This window comes from Oncorhynchus nerka, linkage group LG28 (assembly GCF_034236695.1).
Source record: "Oncorhynchus nerka isolate Pitt River linkage group LG28, Oner_Uvic_2.0, whole genome shotgun sequence".
In the NCBI taxonomy this organism is placed as follows: Eukaryota; Metazoa; Chordata; class Actinopteri; order Salmoniformes; family Salmonidae; genus Oncorhynchus; species Oncorhynchus nerka.
Genome location: NC_088423.1, coordinates 47,205,659 through 47,228,571, shown reverse-complemented (window position 1 = coordinate 47,228,571; position 22,913 = coordinate 47,205,659). Strand labels below are relative to the sequence as shown.

Sequence of the window (22,913 nt, the reverse complement as noted above, 5' to 3'; positions counted from 1 at the left end):
AGGGGGTGGGGTAGACTCTGAGCGGGGTGGGGTCATCCCGGATGGGGGAGTGGTTTCAGGGGAGCTCTCCTGCCGTCCATTGGTCGTGGGCTCGGTGGGTGGTGGGGGGCGTGACGATGGCCGTATCCCCGCAGGGCACCGCTGGGGGGTCAGAGGTCAGGTCGAGGACGGAGGGCGGAGTTGGGGTCGCGATTGGCGTCACGGCCGGCTTGGTGGGGGTGGGCGTCAGGGGCACCGCTGGGATGGTGACGCGGGGGTTGGAGTTATGCAGGAGCCCCTCCCCCAGAGAGAGGGAAGAGTCGCTGGGGACCAATGAGGGAGTCTTCTCCACCAGACGCCACTGCATGACACTGGTATCTTTCCCGCCAGTGGACACCAAGTGACTGTCGTTGTGCATGAAGGTCACATTAGTCACGTGACTGCTGTGGGCGCTATATTTGTGGCTCGGTGCCTGCGGAGGAAGGAGACGCAGCACATTATATTATGATTGGAAGCAAATATTACAGTATGTTATAGTATATACAGTCTACGCTTAGTACAGGGATGGTAGCACTGAGCAGTGTTCAGTAAGTGGCTGGCTTACCTTGGGTCTGGCGCAGGGGTACTGGAAGAGGTGCACTTTGCAGAAGTCATCAGCCAGAGCGATCACCTTCCTGTTGTGGGATCTGATGAGGGCGTTGATGTCTGTGCCATCGGAACCCTCAGGCCACACTCCTGGAAGACACAAACACACACACATTGGTGGTTTTGCTCCACTATCACAGTTAAAATATGGAGTTTGAGCAGTGAACCTGTGTGTACTTTCCATATGTGCGCGTACACAAAGTCATGTCAAAAGCATACCACCAGGGGGCAAACAAACACTGTAAGAGAGACTTCATACACCTCTCCATGCACTCTAACATGCTCCCTATCCTACTTTCCCTCTCACTGGTCTGTACAAAAACATATGCATGCACATATAGAAATAGTGATCACTTCACACACACGTATGCAATCTCTATTCTCAGGGGTCCTATCAGTTACAGCCAGTGGCGTCAGTTCAGCTAAACCTAGGGTATGGCAAAGTGGGGTGTGTGGAAATACCCCACCCCCCAAAGCAGGTGGAGTGAAACACTGTTCATACTTCCCAATCCAAAACCAAGATAAAAAGAAAGATGAAGGTAGGCAAATCAACAACAACAAAAAGAAGCTTACAATAACATTGCAGACAATAATGACTTTGCAGACATCAATTAATTATTATTGAACAAAAATAAGTGAGAAATGTACAGTATACTCAAAATGCGTTGCAAGTACGAAAAAGCTATAATTTATTAAACTAACGGGATATGTATGTGAGATATTCAGTAATTATACCGGTCAAAAGTTTTGGAACACCTACTCTTTCAAGGGGTTTTCTTTATTTTGACTTTTTTTTAAATATATTTGTTAATTGTAGAATAATAGTGAAGACATATGGAAGCATCCAGTAACCAAAAGTGTTCATCAAATCAAAATATATTTTATATTTGAGATTCTTCAAATAGCCACTCTTTGCCATGACAGCTTTTCACACTCTTGGCATTCTCTCAACCAGCTTCATCTGGAATGCTTTCCAACAGTGTTGAAGGAGTTCCCACATATGCTGAGCACTTGTTGGCTGATTATCCTTCACTCTGCGGTCCAACTCATCCCAAACCATCTCAATTTGGTTGAGGTCGGGGGATTGTGGAGGCTACGTCATCTGATGCAGCACTCCTTCACTCTAATTCTTGGTAAAATAGCCATTACACAGCCTGGAGGTGTGTTGGGTCATTGTCCTGTTGAAAAACAAATAGTCCCACTAAGCCCAAACCAGATGGGATGGTGTATAGCTGCAGAATGCTGCGGTAGCCATACTGGTTAAGTGTGCCTTGATTTCTAAATGAATCACAGACGGTGTCACCAGCAAAGCACCACAACACCTCCTCCATGCTTTACAGCGGGAAATACACATGCAGAGATCATCTGTTCACCCACACCGCATTGACTGACCTTCATGTCTTAAAGTAATGATGAACTGTCGTTTCTTTTTGTTTATTTGAGCTGTTCTTGCCATAATATGGACTTGTTTTTTTTACCAAATAGGGCTATCTTCTGTATACCATCGCGACCTTGTCACAACACAACTGATTGGCTCAGATGCATTAAGGAAAGAAATTCCACAAATTAACTTTTAACAATGCACATCTGTTAATTGAAATGCATTCCAGGTGACGACCTCATGAAGCTGGTTGAGAGAATGCCAAGAGTGTGCAAAGTAGTCATCAAGGCAAAGGGAGGCTATTTGAAGAATCTCAAATATTATATTTGGAATATTTGGATTTATTTAACACTTTTTTGGTTACTACATGATTCCATATGTGTTATTTCATTTCTACAATGTAGAAAATAGTAAAAAGAAAAACTCTTGAATGAGTAGGTGTTCTAAAACCGTTTACCGGTAGTGTATGTGGGGATTTTAATACGGTGACGGAACCGAATGATTGAGTATCAGACAATTTCGTACATTTAAATATTAACTGGAACAGTCTCTTGAACAAAACCTTTTATGAAGTGATATCTGATTAATTATACGGTGGTGAACCTGACCCGTGCAGAAATAAAACACTGTATTTGAAAAAATATACTCTGTGTACAACTGTCAGAAAGAGTGCGTACTGTAGTAAAGTGGTTTTGTTTTGTCAAAAAGTAGGAGACCTATGCCTAATTGTCATGAAGAGATTTTTAGTATTTCACCCCTTTCAGTGAAATACTACAGAACTAAAAAAAATATTGGGTTTGATTTCCTGTCTTCAGAAAGTATTCATTCACACCCCTTTACGTTTTCCACTTGTGTTACAAAGTGGGATTAAACAGTTTTTTGTCAACGATCTACACAAAATACTTTGTAATGCCAAATTGGAAGAAAAATGTGTACATTTGTAAAAGTAAGTAAGTAAATAAATAAAACACTAAAATATCTTGTGAGTAGCTGTGAGTTTTTCTGGGTAAGTCTCTATGAGCTTTGCACACCTGCATTGTTTTCCTAAAAAAAAAAAAAGGTCTTGCAGATGAAAGCATACCCATAACATGATGCAGCCACCACCACGATTGAAAATATGAAGAGTGATACTCAGTGATGTGCTGGATTTGCCCCAAACTTAACGCTTTGTATTCAGGACATAAAGGTTATATATTTGCCACATTCTTTGCAGTTTTATTTTAGTGCCTTATTGTAAACAGGATGCATGTTTTTGAATATTATTTTTCATTATGTACAGGCTTCTTTCTTTTCCACTCTGTCAATTAGGTTATTATTGTATATCTCCTATCACAGCCATCAAACTGTTTTGAAATCACCATTAACCTCGGTGAAATTACTGAGCAGTTTCCTTCCTTTCCGGCAACTGAGTTAGAAAGGACTCCTTTATCTTTGTAGTGACTGGGTGTATTGATACACCATCCAAAGAGTATTTAATACATTCACAATGCTCAAAAGGGATTCAATGTCTGCTTTATTTTTATTCATCTACCAATAGGTGCCCTTCTTTGCGGGGCATTGGAAAACCTCCCTGGTCTTCGCGGTTGAATCTGTGTTTCAAATTAAGGACCTTACAGATACAATTATCTGTGTGTGTGTGTATATATATATATATATATCATGTGAGTGAACACTCCTTCAAATTAGTGTTTCAGCCATATGTTACTGACAGGCTATTTCAGCCACATGTTGCTGACAGGTGTATAAAATTGACTCCCTTTCTTGCTTCTCCTCCATTTAAGAAATTAATTTGCTCAAAACTGTTCAACTATTGTCTTTCTCTCGGAGTTAACTAATCACCAGATTTTATGCACTGCAGTGCTAGCTAGCTGTAGCTTATGTTTTCAGTACTAGATTCATTGTCTGATCCTTTGATTGGGTGGACAAGATGTCAGTTAATGCTGCAAGAGCTCTGATAGGTTGGAGGATGTCCTCCGGAAGTTGTCATAATTCATGTGTTAGTCTTCGAAAGGGGGTGAGAACCATAAGCCTCCTAGGTTTTGTATTGAAGTCAATGTAACCAGACGAGGACGGAAACTAGCTGTCCTCCGGCTACACCATGGTGCTGCTAAGGCTACTGTAGACCTGTGTTTTAATCAGTTATTTGGTGATGTGAATATATCTAGTATAGTCTGATCTAAAAAGGATAACTTTAATGTTTTACTATTTTTTATGAAATATATTGAGGAGAATGGTCCTCCCCTTCCTCTGAGGGGCCTCCACTGGATCAATTGTAAATCGGCACTCCACATGAAAAAGGTTGCCGACCCCCTGCTATAGGCTATTTAAAGCCACATTTGTTGAATGGCGCATACAGTGTATTATGACAGTGTCATCGTCTCGTGCCCTTCCCACCACCATTGTCTCGTTGCGATGCATTCAGAGATGTTCCTCATAATGTGTGTGCCCAGCTCATTTTCGCATTTGCCTTTCTGCATTATTCGCCAGGGAAGGGAAGAGAAAAAAAAGATCTGTGAATATTGAAGCATTGCATTAACGAACGAGGCGTCTCGGGGGCTACTGAACCATTTTGTATCAACAAGGCGGCTCCGAGAATATTGATATTGTAACATAGTAGCCAACCACAAGGTAGCCCGTGCAAATTTTTCCCTGAGCCAGCTTGTCTCTGTCTGATTATGGTGTTGCCTACGCAGCAGTTGCACCATTTGGGTGCCTGTTCAAAAATGTAAAAAGAAGCCCTTTATCCACACTATAGCTATATAACTTAGCAATATTTAATGATGTTTGGCCAGCAAGAGTTGACCTGTTAGAATATTACAGCAGAGGCAGGTAGGCTAACGGGTAGGGATTAGGGATGCAGGCAAAGAATGAAGTAGGCCTACAGCAAGAAGCTAAAAAAAAGTTAGCCCAACTAAGTAATCATAAATTATTTGCATTATCTCAATTATTATTCTGTGACAGCATAAAAATTCACATTTGCTATAGCCTACAATTGTTATTGGCTTTGAAGCCAAAAACAGGACATGTAAATATCAAGTTATTCAGTCGTGTTTATTTTCAAACCAATAAGCCTACATGAAACCAAAATTGCACTAGCTTATTGGGCGAATTCGTGAAAATAACAATTACATTCACACAACCTATATTTTAAAAGCAATAAAACAGCTTTTGGTTTGGAATGGTCAGAAAAAAGGAGGGCTCCCCACCTCCCAATTCCCAATTCAATTAACCCCTGGATATCAGATTACAACAAGGCTTGTTGCCTACTTTAATTTTGGGGCCTAATCATTACACCCCTGGTTGTAGCCTCAGACAATCTACTGGCTGAGAACTGTGAAATCTGAAAGTCAAGAGTTAACTATATTTCCAGCCCCATAAAGAACTGAAATATGTGGAGTGGGGGGCTAATGTGGGGCTATTATTCTGAGCCCAAGTCCCTCCGAAAGAGAGAAAGAAAAAACTGGATGGGTAGTGAGTGAGTGAGTGAGTGAGTGAGTGAGTGAGTGAGAGAACGAGTGAGAGAACGAGATGGAGAGTGAAAAAGTGATGGACAGAGAGACAAAAAAAAGAGGGAGAGAGAAATAAAGAACGAGAGATACCACACCATGCTGCAGTGGGACAAAACCAGTAGTGAAAAGCACAGCAGGAACAATTCTGGTAGCAGAACGAGAGTTGGAATGGAATGACATTAAATTCCTATTATTCAAATTAGAGCTCTTGATTTCCTTTCAATGCTACAAACTTGGGTACGACATCTAAAATGGAATAAAAAAGAGAGGATGAATGAAGGGAGAGAAAATAAAACCGGGGCAATAGGCAGAACGTCTAAGAGTGCGTGCGATAAGTTGCTGATGTGCAAACTCCCAAACCACACTCTGTTCAGTAGTAGGACTCATAGAAACATAAATTGCAGCCACACAACCACAGAAGCTTATAAACCCACACCAGTGAAAGTAAAAACACACAAACACAGAAACAGAAATCTAGCATGGCACAGCCAAGAACCGTGCCAACGTGTTTGAGGACGAATCACGCCGAACAGAAGAACCAATCCCACCAATCCCAATCCATATAACCCAGGTACTGACCGAAGACATGGTAGCCCAGCACACAGGTGTAGGTGGCCCAGTCGATGTCCTTACACTCAGAACGGTTACGGATGTATTTGCAGCCATTTGGAATGTCCCCTGCAAAAAAGGATAGAACCAAGTCAGGGCATAGTTTAAGGGGATACTACACAACAGAAGTGTAATGCAAAAAGGTATGAGCTATACTGTACGTTGGTTTAGCCCAAATTATTTTAAAAAGTTTATCACATTTTTTGGGGGGATAAATAGTCCTTCATGGATCAGTAACATAGCATGAGGCTCCATCAATGAAGCTGTAGTCTCACTGAAGCATGACAATCATTTGAAGGCGTCTCTACTCACAGTAGAGGATCTCATAGTCTCCTGAGTTGGACATGATGAACTTGTTGTCGGGGGACCAGTCAAGATGTGTGATGTAGCTGGAATGTCCCTGTTAACCACAGAGTGAGAAAGTTTGATACATGATTTAGAGAGATGAAACAGTTAAATTGTCTATTTTTTGTTGTTTTTGTATTTTACCCACTTTTTCAGCCCAATTTTGTGATATCCATTTGCGACCCAATTTCAAACTCGTCTTATCGCTGCAACTCCCCAACAGGCAAAGGTCGAGTCACTCGTCCTCCAAAACATGACCCGCCTAACCTGTCACGGCCAGTTGTGACACATCCTGGGATCGAACCCATGTCTGTGGTGATGCCTCAAGCTCCCCAATGTAGTGCCTTAGACCCGCTGCACCACTTGGGAGGCCCTAGTTAATGGTATTTTAATGGAGCTAGGGACATATACAGCAAGTATAGTACAGCTGACTTAGTTTTGCACATCATTTCATGTGACATTTTGGCCTTTATAAAAGTTGGAGCGAACTCCAGTCTTCCACCTCAGCCCATAGGAGGAGACACCGTGTGTGTGTTTGTGTGTGTGTGTGTGTGTGTACATGTCTGTCTGTCCTCCCCCTCACTCAGGGTCAGGGAGGAAATCTCTGTTAGACTATCTTGGCACTTGGTTTGATTTCCTTCAAGTCTGCAGGCTTTCCTCCAACACAAAGACCCATACACACATGCAATCATACACATGCATGCAAACGCGCACACGTTTACACACAGGAATGTCACTGACATCCTGCCAAGCTAGACACTCCACAGCTGCTGACCTCACTTTCTCACACAAACATATACAAATCTGAATTCCATACTGAACGACGCGCACACACACACAAAGTTGATGTATTTGATCTGTTTATGCATTTCCTTATTTATACATAGAAACCTGTTATTTATTTGAAAAACAGGACATACATATTTACGTGTCACTAAAACCCCCCATAAACAGTTATACACAGAAAGGACAAAACATTAGAACCAGGTGAATCCAGGTGAAAGCTATGATCCCTTATTGATGTCACTTGTTAAATCCATTTCAAATCTGTGTAGATGAAGGGGATGAAGGGGAGGAGACAGGTTAAAGGAAGAATTTTAAGCCTCGAGACAAAAATTGTGTTGTGTGTGCCAGAGGGTGAATGGGCAAGACCAAATATTTAAGTGCCTTTGAACGGGGTATGGTAGTAGGTGCCGGGCGCACAGGTTTGCGTCAAGAACTGCAATGCTGCTGGGTTTTTCACGCTAAACAGTTTCCCGTGTGTATCAGAATGGTCCACCACCCAAAGGACATCCAGCCAACTTGACATAACTGTGAGAAGCACTGGAGTTAACATGGGCCAGCATCCCTGTGGAACGCTTTTGACACCTTGTAGAGTCCATGACCTGACTAATTGAGGCTGTTCTGAAGCCAAAAATATTAGGAAGGCGGTCTTAATATTTTGTACACTCAGTTAATATCAGTGCGTCTCACTGCTTTACAGTGGAGCTGTGCTCACAGACAAGGGCCCAGTCATTTGCCAACGCCTATAAACGCCTCAAACCAACCTTCCCACAATGTCTTTCTCCCCTCTGGAGCCCTGGGTCTTTTTTTACATTATCAACACGTCAAATGAGAACCTTGCTTTAATACTCTCTCAAGCAATCCCGAGCTTATTTTTCAGCTAATCTAAAACGTGACTGCTATGCACTTAGTCTGTGATCTGGTATTAAAAACAAACAAACACATAAAGCACTATACCACACGCACTGCTGTGGCTGCAAGGCTATGCACGGTAGGTTGCCTGGGTGGGGGCTTAACCTTGGACCAAGACCATAGTGGTCAAGCAGCAGAAGCAATGACCGTGACTACAACCTGAGCAGCATGGTACTGACCATTGGCATCCATCACACAGATGACCATGAGCCCACAGGGATGGAGGGAAGAGAGAGAGAGAAAACGGGTGTGATGTATGAAAAAGAGACTACATGAATGAGAGGGACATGAAAGAGAGGGAGAAGAGGAAAACAAGGGTCAAAGAGAGAGGCCGGACCAATGCGTGCGTGACAGAGCGCCGTACATATAGAGTGAGAGAAGAGAGTGAGAGGAGAGAGTGAGAGAGAGTGAGAGAGAGTGAGAGGAGAGAGTGAGAGAGAACATGGGATATAAAAGAGAAATAGAGACAGCAGACTGAGCAGCAGCCAAGTGGAGGCCAGAGAAGGTTTAAACAACAGTGGTGATTCACACTGGCCCTGTGGGGTCCAGACCACTGTAGCGTAGACTAGGGCTGGGCAGTATACAGTATTTTAGGATATACCGGTATTGATGCAGGGACCGGTTTGGGTTTTTGCTTTACCTTCTATACCGGTATTTGAATGTTTGGTTTGTTAAACGTGATACGCCATGTGTAATGTCCATTTTTATAATTGTTTACTCCGCTACTTGAGTCATCTCTCTCCGCTCTTTCTCTCTGCGCCACCTTCCACACAGACCTAGCCACGCCCCCTGTCACAACCATGAGGCACTTGCGTTCAGTCTGCATGGTCAATGCAGCACATGCAACAATCTTAATATAAATCCACTAGCGTTCTATATTAGTTTGTGTTTCTTACATCTGCAAACAGCTAGTTTGTCTTTGCTTAGAAAGTTGCCCTACATCTTGTGACACTAATTGTTAGCCACTAATGCCAAATCTAGCTAGCTAATACATTTACTGGGTAATAAATGTTGCAAAGCAAGAATATGTTAGCTACATACAGAACAGATACAGCCCTTGGTTCACTCCAGACCTGACTGTCCTCGACCAGCACAAAAACATCCTGTGGCGGACTGCAATAGCATCGAATAGTCCCCGCGATATGCAACTGTTCAGGGAAGTCAGGAACCAAAACACGCAGTCAGTCAGGAAAGCTAAGGCCAGCTTCTTCAGGCAGAAGTTTGCATCCTGTAGCTTCAACTCCAAAAAGTTCTGGGACACTGAAGTCAATGGAGAACAAGAGCACCTCCTCCCAGCTGCTCACTGCACTGAGGCTAGGTAACACGGTCACCACCGATAAATCCATGATTATCGAAAACTTCAACAAGCATTTCTCAACGGCTGGCCATGCCTTCCGCCTGGCTACTCCAACCTCGGCCAACAGCTCCTCTCCCCCCGCAGCTACTCGCCCAAGCATCTCCAGGTTCTCCTTTACCCAAATCCAGATAGCAGATGTTCTGAAAGAGCTGCAAAACCTGGACCCGTACAAATCAGCTGGGCTTGACAATCTGGACCCTCTATTTCTGATACTATCCGCCGCCATTGTCGCAACCCCTATTACCAGCCTGTTCAACCTCTCTTTCATATCGTCTGAGATCCCCAAGGATTGGAAAGCTGCCGCAGTCATCCCCCTCTTCAAAGGGGGAGACACCCTGGACCCAAACTGTTACAGACCTATATCCATCCTGCCCTGCCTATCTAAGGTCTTCGAAAGCCAAGTCAACAAACAGGTCACTGACCATCTCGAATCCCACCGTACCTTCTCCACAGTGCAATCTGGTTTCCGAGCCGGTCACGGGTGCACCTCAGCCACGCTCAAGGTACTAAACGATATCATAACCGCCATCGATAAAAGACAGTACTGCGCAGCCGTCTTCATCGACCTTGCCAAGGCTTTCGATTCTGTCAATCACCATATTCTTATCGGCAGATTCAGTAGCCTCGGTTTTTCGGATGACTGCCTTGCCTGGTTCACCAATTACTTTGCAGACAGAGTTCAGTGTGTCAAATCGGAGGGCATGCTGTCCGGTCCTCTGGCAGTCTCTATGGGGGTGCCACAGGGTTCAATTCTCGGGCCGACTCTTTTCTCTGTATATATCAATGTTGCTGCTCTTGCTGCGGGCGATTCCCTGATCCACCTCTACGCAGATGACACCATTCTATATACTGACTATCCTACCGATCCTCGACTTTGGCGATGTCATCTACAAAATAGCTTCCAACACTACTCAGCAAACTGGATGCAGTTTATCACAGTGCCATCCGTTTTGTCACTAAAGCACCTTATACCACCCACCACTGCGACTTGTATGCTCTAGTCGGCTGGCCCTCGCTACATATTCGTCGCCAGACCCACTGGCTCCAGGTCATCTACAAGTCCATGCTAGGTAAAGCTCCGCCTTATCTCAGTTCACTGGTCACGATGGCAACACCCATCCGTAGCACGCGCTCCAGCAGGTGTATCTCACTGATCATCCCTAAAGCCAACACCTCATTTGGCCGCCTTTCGTTCCAGTATTCTGCTGCCTGTGACTGGAACGAATTGCAAAAATCCCTGAAGTTGGAGACTTTTATCTCCCTCACCAACTTCAAACATCTGCTATCTGAGCAGCTAACCGATCGCTGCAGCTGTACATAGTCTATTGGTAAATAGCCCACCCATTTTCACCTACCTCATCCCCATACTGTTTTTATTCATTTACTTTTCTGCTCTTTTGCACACCAATATCTCTACCTGTACATGTCCATCTGATCATTTATCACTCCAGTGTTAATCTGCAAAATTGTAATTATTCGCCTACCTCCTCATGCTTTTTGCACACAATGTATATAGACTCCCCTTTTTTTTCTACTGTGTTATTGACTTGTTAATTGTTTACTCCATGTGTAACTCTGTGTTGTCTGTTCACACTGCTATGCTTTATCTTGGCCAGGTCGCAGTTGCAAATGAGAACTTGTTCTCAACTAGCCTACCTGGTTAAATAAAGGTGAAATAAAAAAATTAAAAAATACATGACGTAGCTAAGAGAAAACATGCAATGTAGCCAAAGCTTATAGGGTCCCCTAGGAAACACTTATCAACACTTTAGTTCCTACCCTGTCAAAATAACTCCTCACTGGCTCCCTTTTAATTTCTTGTCATCTCAAACACTGTATTCAAAGTTCCCACTAATATATTCTAACTATAGAATTAGAATAGTCATTCTATTTCCATGTTTCCAACAGTTTTGCTCTAATTCGCAAGTCAAATCGCAATTGCAACATTTGGTTAAAAATAAGTCCTAGATTATATCGTGCAGCCCTACGTGGCAGTGTGGAAATTATCACAATTGAGCAGTGGTGTAAAGTACTTAAGTAAAAAAATACTTTCAAGTACTACTTAAGTCGTTTTTTTGGTATTTTTTATTTTTGACAACTTTTACTTCACTACATTCCTAAAGAAAATACTGTACTTTTAACTTCATAAATTTTCCCTGACACCTAAAGTACTAGTTACATTTGGAATGCTTAGCAGGATAGGAAAATGGTCCAATTCACAAAGTTGTCAAGAGAACATCCCTGGTCATCTACTGCCTCTGATCTGGAGGACTCACTAAACACAAATGCTTTGTTTGTAAAATATATCTGAGTGTTGGAGTGTACCCCTGGCTATCCGTAAAAAATAAAATAAAAAAACGAAAATGGTGCCATCTGGTTTGCTTAATATAAGGAATTTGAAATAATTTTAACAATTACATTTGCTTTTGATACTAAAGTATATTTAAAACCAAATACTTGTAGACTTTTAATCAAGTAGTATTTTACTGGGTGACTTTTACTTGAGTCATTTTCTATTAATTTATCTTTACTTTTACTCAAGTATGACAATTGGGTACTTATGCCACCACTGCAATTGAGTGCAGGAAATGCAGAAATGATACAAGTGCTAAATGTGTTTAGGTTGAAGTTGAATTGAACAGTATTCAAAAATGAAAAATACCATTCAATAAAAAATAAAAAATACTGTGATATAATATTTTGGCCATATCGCCCAGCCCTGGCGTAAACCTAATGGGATCACAACCTAGTCTACTGGTCATGATCTGTATACCTTCACCTCTAACCTGCTGGATTTAAACCCATCACTATACGTATATACAGGTAACTGCCAAAATAAAGAAAACACCAACATAAAGAGTCTTAATAGGGTGTTGGGCCAATACGAGCCAGAACAGCTTCAACTCTATTGGAGGGATGAGACACCATTCTCCATGAGAAATTCTAGAATTGTGTGTTTTGTTGATGGTGGTGGAAAACACTGTCTCAGGCGCCACTACAGTATCTCCCATAAGTGTTTAATTGGTTTGAAATCTGGCGACTGAGACGGCCATGGCATATGGTTTACATCATTTTCATGCTCATCATACCACTCAGTGAACACTCGTGCCCTGTGGATCGGGGGCACGGATTGTCGACCTATGGGGACATTGCCATGGTAGCTAAAATAATGGCATGCCCAGCATTTTTATAAATGATGGGATGTTGATGGGATGTTAATTGCTTAATTAACTCAGGAACCACACTTGTGTGGAAGCACCTGCGTTCAATATACTTTGTATCCCTCATTTACTCATGTGTCTCCATTATTTTGGCAGTTACCCAACAGTCCCCATCTGAACTGACTTTCTCTCGCTCTCGTGCTCACTCGCTCTCCTGTTGCTTCTTCTGTTATTAGCATACTGTGAAAGCACTGATCCTATCCATCTCTCCAGCTGCAGGGAGACGTCACTCCCTAGGGCCCCACACACACACACACACACACACACACACACACACACACACTAATCACTTCAAACACACAAACTAATGGTGATGTACTCACAATACACTTCCCGTATCTGGTGTACTTGCGTCCTTTGTCCGACACGGTGTAGAGGTAAATGAAGTTGTCATGTGATCCCACTGCCAGCAGGGTGCCATCTGAAGGATGGAACAGGTAAATTATCCACCATATTTTATTCTCCTCCCTAACCGTTTATTGGTTTAACAATTCTCCCATCAAATCCAAGTCTACAGTTAGGATAGGGTGTAAGACAAGCTCCACCCACCTACGGAGAAGCGTATGACTGACAGCTGCTCATTGCCGTCTGTATGAATGGCCACCAGGTCTCTGGTCTCCGCATCGAGAGCGTACCACCTGGGACACGGGGGGGAGAGAACATCGCTGAGAATTTAGTAGAATGGACAATTCCCATACAGGCGTGAGCGATAAGAGATGGGATTAATAGCCATTGCTGTGCTTCAGAGTTCGAGATAGGGTTAAGCTGAACTTACTTTCCTGAGTGAGTACCGATGGCCACAACAGCACCACTAGGGTGGAAGTCTGCACAGTGTCCATGCTCCTGAGAGAAAGAAACAGCAAGAGGGAAGGGAGAGACGCCATTCAAACATACAAGTCATTTTTTGAGTAAGGCCTGAATCCTAACTCGAAATGTGTTTGCATGCCTTGATCTCAATCAACAACAAAAAAAAGCAACATTTCAATTACGTCTGTGAATAAAAACTCTAAAAAGGGCAGTGAATGAGCGCGTATTCTTAATCTGCAGTATAGAATAGTTCCGACAGGGAGGTATATTAGTTCTTACATCCAGCAGCCTGGTCCATTCCAAGCAGTGGTCCACAGAGTTCCACAGGCACACCTGCCTGTCCTGGGCACAGGTGAGGAACAGGTCCTTGAAGGGGTGAGAGGCCAGCCCCCACAGCTCGTCTGTGTGACCCTAGGGGCGATAGGTGCAGATATGTGGTCACTTTATCCAACGTGACGACACACTTGAGTAGTTAACACGGCTTGCAGGGTAGTTAACACATATTCTGTCTATTCTGTATGGTCGCCCGTGTTACTGTATGGGAGAATCAAAATCCACAGTATCAAGTTCCAACCAACTAAGCCATTGGAAAACACACCACCACTAACGCTCTAATGACCTCCTTCACATGGGAATAGTGTGCCTCAAAGAGGGGGCAGACGAGGGGAGAAGGGGGTGGGCTCAGTTGGGTGCCCTCAAAAGAGGAGATAAATATCTCTGCCAAGCCTGTTTATACAGAGTTGAAATCGCTGGAAAATGTATGCGTATGAGTTTTACCGCGCAGCTCTCTGGAAAATAGCAGCGTCTCCATCGCTCTGCTCTTCCTCACAGAGAAGAAACGATTGGGAAAGCAGCTAGTGAGGCGGCCGACACTGGCATCCCTACAACAGAGCTGCCATAGCAAGGGCCCTGCAGTCCTCAATTGGCTTTAAGTTCTCACACCCTGGATGTTTTACACACCTGGAGCACGTAGTGCTGGCAGTCAGCTAGTCAGCAGTGAGAGAGAAATAGAAAGCCAGAAATATAAACTTCTCTCACCTGGACTTCCACCTGGAAGCCGTCATTAAACGTCCCCCTCAGGACGAAGTTACGCGACGTGCCCACCAAAAGCTGCTCGCCCTTGCCCTCAGCCACAGCACGAATGGTTCCATATTGATCAGGGACCTGCAGGGGACACAGCTACATTGAGATGTACGTTCATATTCATCATACTGAACATGGGACATATTTACGTTCGTATGTTTGCGCATAAACCACGGCGCATTGGTGTGGAACGTGTCTGTGTTGCATTCTGCACGGCCCAAGACGGCACCTCTATGTCCCTCTCTGGGTTGAGGCCGTGGTCCCACAGGATGATCTTGTGGTCCTTTCCCCCTCCGGTCAGCAGGGTCCCGTTCCTCATCTGACACAGAGTGAACACACTGCCATCATGGGCCTTGATCTGACGACTGATCTGGTACGCACCTACAGGGAGGGGGGGAAGGGGGGGCATAATGACAGACAGACAGAGAGGGAGGGAGAAGTAAAATTGCCCAGAAGGAAAGAGGAGGGAGAGGAATGAGAGAGGCTTGTAAAACAGCTCACAGCAGAGATTTCTGGGAATAGGATAGCACAAATAGTTGACATTCGTTAGTGTGGTTTATACACCACGCTACAGGCCAGCTCTTGTTGTTTTCTCAGGGGAGCATTTGAGGGGGGGGGAGGTGAAAGAGGGTGCGCGCGCGGTTAAGAAGATAGCTGTGGAAGGCATGTTCGAATGAGTGCGAGCACGCACGTCTGTGTGCGCGCGTGGTCTAGGTTTGATGTGTCTACATTCTCCACATTCTGATGATCCCTCCTCCTGTTACAAGACATTCTCTGCTGACAACACAGACAGATGCACAGCGAGGCAGGCCCATTCCTCAAGGCTAGTTACACTGAACCTGAGGCCGTGGAATTCTCAATGGGGGTAATATTGTGTGGCATTGGGAGGGTGCGTGTAGAATTAACGTGCATCAGATAAGTGTTTCTGTCGGTTTCTGTATCGCTTGTGCTCCCCCACATTGGCATGACCTTCATCCCTGCAGAGCTCAGACAGATGTGGACCCACACGCGCACACACATCACAGGAGCCCGCTGAGAGGAGAACGGCTCATAATAATGGCCGGAACAGAGCAAACGGAATGGGATAAAAAAAAACAGTACAAGTTCATGTGTTTGATCCATTTGATACCGTTCCACTGATTCCGCTCCAGCCCTTACGACGAGCCCCACCCTCCCCAATTAAAAAGGTGAAACCAAGTTCCTGTGAGACACATGCATTCCCACCGTCTAGCCACCGGGGACGCTCAGGTAAACAAAAAGAGATGAACAGCCATGGCGCCTGGCCCTAGCCCTGCTTATCCAGTTCCCCTGTACGCCACAACCAGAACTATTACTGCTCAAACCTTCCCCAGCACCCTCCGTCCCCCGGGCACTCTGGCCTGCCAACACGCACACCCACTCTCCTTCCCCCGCCACACTTTTCTTTTCCCTTCCGTGTCTCTCCTTCAAAGGCTGTTTTCTTTTCGCCAGTCTCAAACCACCCTCTTCCAGTCGCTCTCCTCTGTGGCTGAGACTCACTGGGAAGGTTTTCCTACTTGTGTTACTCATGTACGATAAATGGTCAGACGGTTTTTACCAAAGTGACTAAAGTTTAAAACAAATATTCAGTAGGCTTTACATGGCTTGAGAGGGAATCAAACCCGCAATCCTGGTGTTGCAAAACACCGTTCCCCAATCAACCGTGCCATCGGTACTGTAGCACTATACGGCCGGGTGTAGGGACTGCCTGCGGCGAGGTTTAAAGTACAGTGGAAGGTATATGAGGTATTGTGTGATAGTGTACCTTTGGATCCTTTTCCCTGGGGCCGGCTCCATTAGGTGGAGGGAGTCCGTTTGTGATGTTCAAGGTACAGTGTAAGCTAGAAGGTGTACGGTGTACCTTTGGGGCCTTTCCCTGGGGCCGGCTCCACCGTGCTCCGGCTCCATATCAACATGACGCCTCCAGAGTCTCCAGTCAGGATGTCCCCGTTGTTGAGGAAGGCCAGACACTGAACAAACTTGGGCTTCTCGTATTTCTGAAATGGGACAGGGAGAGACGGGAGAATGAAATGTCTGTAATAATTGTCGTCTGTGTTTAGGGCAGAGAAAGAGACTGTATTCATGTATGGGTAAAGGTATACATTACATTCTAGCGTCACATTGTTATTTAAGTTTTTCACTTTTGGTGACACGTAGGGGTGTGGCGAGTGCTCAGACAAAACAAGTATCATAGCGAATGGAGAATTTTCCGAATACGAATGTTATTTAAAAAAAAAAAAATGTGTAACTATCCATGTTCTGAAAAAAATGTATGTCAGCTCCCAGCACAATTGTGTACAACTGCAGGCCGCAATTAGAGGCGGTTCTGCATGTGCTCATTCGGGCCCTGAATTGCGGGCTGCCGTTCCTCCCTTTTCTCCCAGCACGCATCTCTTGGTCACAGTGTGAAGGGCTGTGCGCTCTAAATAACTAAATTGGCCAGTTCGGCTGTCTGTAATGAAATGGGCAGGGTGTAGGTTGAATCTGCTGCCCCGATTGGATTATAAACAAGCCCGGCTTCCCATCCCTCCCACACGGCTCCGTTTTCACTCGTCTCGTCTCCCCTTCTCTCTACAAACATATTGTGTGAATCAGAATTCGAAATTAGCTAGTCATTGTAGTTCTAGCTATCAATCTAGTTTGTTATATTTTTTTGTCGACGTTGAGGCCATATCGTTGATTTTGTCTGTCTATGGGGCGTTGTAGTAGCCTACGTCGTCTGTCCGTCAATATTGCATTGCTGACATCGTCTTTGTCGTTATGTTGTGAGCTAAGCACATATGTTTGCTTGCTATTATTTGTTTTATTTTTACAGAGCAACAGATCAGCTTGGCTCAAGTGGATATTTTTAAGTAATTTAAGTCATTTTTAAGAACTGGACAAGTGAAAAATGTCCTCACCCCGAAGATGCCCTGCTTGCGTGCCAGCGAGGTGCCAGCCCAGGTCCAAAAGAAGATGTGTGACTTGCCACAGGTTACTATGGTGTTGGCATCAGTAGGGTGGAACTCCACCGCAAGGACCACCTCATTTGTAGACTAGAGGAGGTGAAACAGTCAAAAACAAAATCTATTTCAGAACCAAATCAAATGCTTTACGTATTTTAGGCAGAATTGCACAGCATAAAAACACCCCAGGTTTCCCGGACCTTGATTTCAGCAATTTTGGATTTCTTCTGCCAGTCCCAGACAGTCAACATGTGGTCGTTACAATCATCAATCACCGCCAGGTGTGTACCAGAGTCCTGTAGGAGAAAGGCAGGGTATGTCACGTAAGCAAAGCTTGTATGAAACACAGATCCTATTGTCTGCAATTCAGTTAATATGGCATAACATAATAATATAATTACAGTTTAGGCCTACATATTCACAGATACATACTGTATGTAAGTGAGAGGGCATGGAAATCTAAAGATGTTGCAAAATGGCCATAAAGCAGGCAGGACTAAACAATACTCTTCTAAGTGGTTAGCCATCGAGTAGATTTGGCATAATGGTATCGACAACAGCATAAGATAACCTTCATTCAAGCTTTACCATTATTTGATAGGGAAAATCCACTGCTTAGTTAGACCTTTGATCACATAAGGGGATAATGAATCACTTAGAATGCGTAATTGTGTTTGTTTGTATGGAAAATGGGTCACGGTGTGTTTGTCGGTTTGCGTCTGAAGGGAGCCAGACATTAAAAGCTGTGTTCCGGAATGTGCTAACTGAGGACAAAGAGAGAATAGGAACAGTAAACTACTACTGATTAGAGAACCTATTGATGTATTCAAGACCGCAATAACACCAGTCTGGCCAACTAGCCTGATTATGAAAAGGCTCAGTCCAGAAACACACAGCACCTAGAACCCCAGAAGTGAGTAGAACCTCTAATCTAGATCCACTGGCGGTGATGTGAGTGTGTGATCTATCAGATGCGTTGTGATATGGACCCTTCCCAGACAGAATGGGGTTTCATATAATGTACTACACCAGTTCCCACAAATCGCATAATGACTAACACTTCCTGGATTATACCATTAGAGGTGCTACGGGTACCCACCGCCTTGGAGAAGGCCAGGGAGCCCACCCCTCTCTCAAACGTGCCCAGGCCGATGACCTGCAGGGTGGACAGGCTCACCGAGTCCCACACCCTCACGTGGGGCTGCAGCGGCTAAAGAGGGAGAAGAGGAGATGGCTTGTTAAATCATGTGTATCACTGTAGCCAAACTCAGACACTATGGCTGCATTTGCAGTATACTCTTTTCACAGCATCCTTTCCTTGTTTCCTTCCCTTCACAAATCACTGGTAGGTGAGGAGGAGAAGAGAACAAACACTTTTTTGTAGATAAAAGGACTGGACAGATTCCCACCCAAATTGCTTTTCATCTATCATATCCTCTAAGATCAGTGGTCATGATGGAATGGGGGAAGGAGGTGTGGAAAGGAAGCCATTTTTTTTTTTTTTTTTTTGAGAAAGACTTTAACAAGTAGTCAGTGAGTGAGTGGTGCGGGATCCAGGCTGGCTGACAGGCAGGATACTCTTCTACAGAGTCGTTCCAGGAAGGTTAGAGGCAGTTTGGCATGTTTAGACCCAGAGAGCTTAAATATAATTAGTTGCATGAGCGCACTGATTGTTGGTGCGGTTGAGTAAATATGGAGCACCTGTGTCTGGGTCTGTGCCTGTCAAAGACGTGAGTGAGTGAGCCTGATTGTGCAAAACGCGAGCAGAAATACTATAACCGTACACAAGAAGAGACCTAGCGCAAACAAGGATTATGCTGTTCAACACAACCACAGGTGTCTCGCCGTATTCAGCGGGCTGGAATAAGACTAAACTCACTTGGAAAAACTCATGGCGTTACATAGGTGACATTTGAGCCCTGTGACTTGCCCATTGTGTGTGTGTGTATGAATGATAGGAAAGAAAACAGCATCTGTGCTCTTAAATCCGGATGAACAAACATGAAATGTACATGAACAAAGAAATATCACACATGTGAACATACCATTAAAGGATTTAGCTAGCAGGAAGTCAGGGGGTTAGTAATGGGGGAGGTGGTGGGAGTGTGACTCACCCGGCCGTCCTTGTCCACTCCCGCAATCTGTCCCGTGGCAATGCGGATCTTATCGGGGTGAACGGCAAGGCTAGTGAGTTAAACGGAGAGCGAGACAGAGAGAGAGTGAGAGAGCAAGAGAAAATCATAGACGGATAGAAATGAGACACAAAAACACGAATAGATTGTCAAACCATCGTAAACTACCTCCCTATTGAAAACCCCTACAGTCAAAAACAATCCGTCGTAATGAGAGGTGTATGTCAGGTGTAAAATTAAGTTGAGAGGGAGCTGCTAGACTGAGCTGACCCGTTTGCCTGTCTGGCCCACAGCCTGATGGGAGGAAGTGAGGCTTTTCGTTTCAAACAAAGGCAGTTTTGAGTCAGGGTTCTGCCAGCACAAGGACTAATTTGTCTCTTCCACCCAGACAGAAGATGTGTATATCTCATTTGCATAGTCTTTATCTTAAAAGGCCTCTGAGAGGATGGAACCTGGAGACAGTTAAGCTGAACCATCGTGTCTGTGACAACTATTTGCTTAATCCACATTAAAAAGGTTTTGTAATGAAGTGTTTGTACATTATTCAGACCCTGGGGGACACATTGTTGTATCATCTGAATCTAGTGAATGCAGAATACACAGCCCGTGATGGTGTGTATAAGCTACTGTAGGAATTCATTACCTGATACTACACAACGAAGGCTGACCAATACTACCAGCTCACCATTTGACACAGTCAGTGTGGCCAAGGTAGTGGCGCTGTGTTCTCTCCTCGTAGTTGAAGAGCACGACCACAGAGGCTATGAAGTATACACTCTCCCCTGTAGGGAGCAGGTACACGTTGGCTCTGCAGTCTCTCCCCCTGTAGCCATACCTGACATAAGGACTCAAGGAACCACAACAGTATTCTCCTTTCCATCATCTGCCACGTGAAAACAACTGGACAGGTCGAAAGTGAAGACCCATAAGGCCTCCACCTTTTTGCTTTGGACATCTGTCTCCGAGCCCAGAGACCCACAGACAGACAAGAGGGAGAGACCAAAGGCCAGGGACACACGGAGTAACAGAGTGTTTGGGACCAGGCACCGCTAAGAAGAAAGGATACACCCACTCCAATTTGAGTTTCTCCGGAGGCAGCTCTGTGCGCACGTCCTCATAGTTCTCCACATCCGCGGGGATGAACATAGTGATGGGGCGACCTCGCATGAACATCTTGATGTAATCTCCCTCTGCGAAGGAGACGGACAAAACATTTTTTTTTTATAGCAAGCTTTATCACGATCGCCATTTTGACTCGCTACATAGAGAGGAATTCTGGTAACACTAAACCCGTGCTTTTGCAAACACATTCAACGTACAGTATTAGCACAGGTATAAGTATAAGCAGGTATAAGTACTTTCAAATACTATTTGAAAGTATTCAGGCAGGCTAGAGCAAACACTCAAAGAAGCAGGCCTGAGTAGTGGTGGTTCATGTTTCACCTTAACAGAAAACCCTGTTACGGTAAAGCATTAAAAAATGACTGTGGGTCAGACAAATACCTGTTTAATAATGGTTCATATAGAGGCATGCGTCAGAGAGCGTAAGTGAGAGTGCATGACATGACTTTAGTCCACGAACCCAAAGATATCTGCAGCGTGACTGCTCAACACCCTCCGCACCGTCACACACAACCACGTAGTGTGACAACACATTTCTTTTTTAACATAAAAACCTACAAAAGCCTTGAAAACCCCAATGAGTTCAGTTAGTGTGCTGCACGTGCTTTCCACTCATCCAGGGATGAGATACTGCATAGACCGAGATAGATATACAGATAGAGGGCGAGTCAGACAGAGAGAAGCGTCGGGTACCGTGCAGTGGAGCAAAGCAGCGAGTCAGCAACCCCAAACTCAGCTGAAATAAAAAAAAACGTGACAGGGGGATAGAAAAAAGAAAAGATGGGGAAAAGAGACCAAAAGGAGGAGGGTGCGGGGGGGGGGTAGATTAGTGGTAGACAGGGATCAGTGGAATGTGTGTGTTTCTACTCTCCTAGTGAGAGAGGACGAAAGGGAGATGGTTGGACAGGGGGCCAAACTTCACCATTGCTCACAAAATAGAGCGAGGACTTTCTTCCAGTTTTCCCAGATTGAGGAGGAGCATACAGTAGACTCAAACTGAAGGGCCAGAATTCATCCCAGGACCTACCTAGTTATTACTAGTCAGAATGTACTGGTATCACTAAAGGACAACACACTGCCTTGGACACTGTAATAAGTTTAGCCATTGTCTGCAGTATTCTTCCTAATTAATCCATTCCCCCACTGCACAGTGCAATCGGAAAGTATTCAGACCCCTTCACTTTTTCCACATTACGTTACAGCTTTATTACTCTAAAATTAATTAAATTGGTTTTTTCCCCCCTCAATCTACACACAAATCCCCATAATGGCAAAGCAAAAACAGGTATTCAGACACTTTACTTTGTTGAAGCACCTTTGGCAGCGATTACCTGGGTATGACGCTACAAGCTTGGCACACCTGTATTTTGCGGAGATTCTCCCATTCTTCACTGCAAATCCTCTCAAGCTCTGTCAGGTTGGATGGAGAGCGTCACTGATCAGCTATTTTCATGTGTCGCCAGAGGTGTTCGATCGGTTTCAAGTCCGGGCTCTGGCTGGGCCACTCAAGGACATTCAAAGACTTGTCCCGAAGCCACTCCTGCGTTGCCTCTACCGTCGCCCCCAGTCTGAAGTCCTGAGCGCTTTGGAGCAGGTTTTCATCAATGATCTCTCTGTACTTCGCTCCGTTCATCTTTGCCACTGAAAAACATCCCCAAAGAATGATGCTGCCACCACCATGCAGGTTTCCTCCAGACGTGACACTTTGCATTCAGGCCAAAGAGTTCAATCTTGGTTTCATCAGATCAGAGAATCTGGTTTATCATGGTCTAAGAGTCCTTTTTGGTGCCTTTTGGCAAACTGCAAGCAGACTGTCATGTTGCATTTTACTGAGGAGTGGCTTCCGTCTGGCCACTCTACTATAAAAGGCCTGATTTGTGGAGTGCTGCAGAGATGGTTGTCCTTCTGGAAGGTTCTCCCATCCCCGCAGAGGAGCTCTGTCAGAGTGACCATCGGGTTCTTGGTCACATGCCTGACCAAGGCCTTTCTCTCCCGATTGCTCAGTTTGGCCGGGCGGCCAGCTCTAGGAAGAGTCTTGGGGGTTCTAAACTTCTTCCATTTAAGA

The 22,913-nt window shown here is 44.6% G+C and overlaps 1 protein-coding gene across 1 annotated transcript in view; it reads right to left on the bottom strand.

Moving 5' to 3' along the window:
* The window catches only part of LOC115113322 (echinoderm microtubule-associated protein-like 4), a 54,576-nt gene that overhangs the window by 4,518 nt on the left and 27,145 nt on the right, over window positions 1-22,913 (bottom strand). The window contains 18 exon segments of the mRNA XM_029640844.2: window positions 3-100; window positions 102-451; window positions 584-714; window positions 6,094-6,192; window positions 6,436-6,523; window positions 13,065-13,162; window positions 13,291-13,379; window positions 13,517-13,584; window positions 13,828-13,959; window positions 14,587-14,712; window positions 14,861-15,012; window positions 16,511-16,646; window positions 17,550-17,684; window positions 17,795-17,890; window positions 18,694-18,804; window positions 19,709-19,778; window positions 20,412-20,561; window positions 20,793-20,916. Of these exon segments, the coding sequence (XP_029496704.2) occupies window positions 3-100; window positions 102-451; window positions 584-714; window positions 6,094-6,192; window positions 6,436-6,523; window positions 13,065-13,162; window positions 13,291-13,379; window positions 13,517-13,584; window positions 13,828-13,959; window positions 14,587-14,712; window positions 14,861-15,012; window positions 16,511-16,646; window positions 17,550-17,684; window positions 17,795-17,890; window positions 18,694-18,804; window positions 19,709-19,778; window positions 20,412-20,561; window positions 20,793-20,916 (2,253 nt within the window).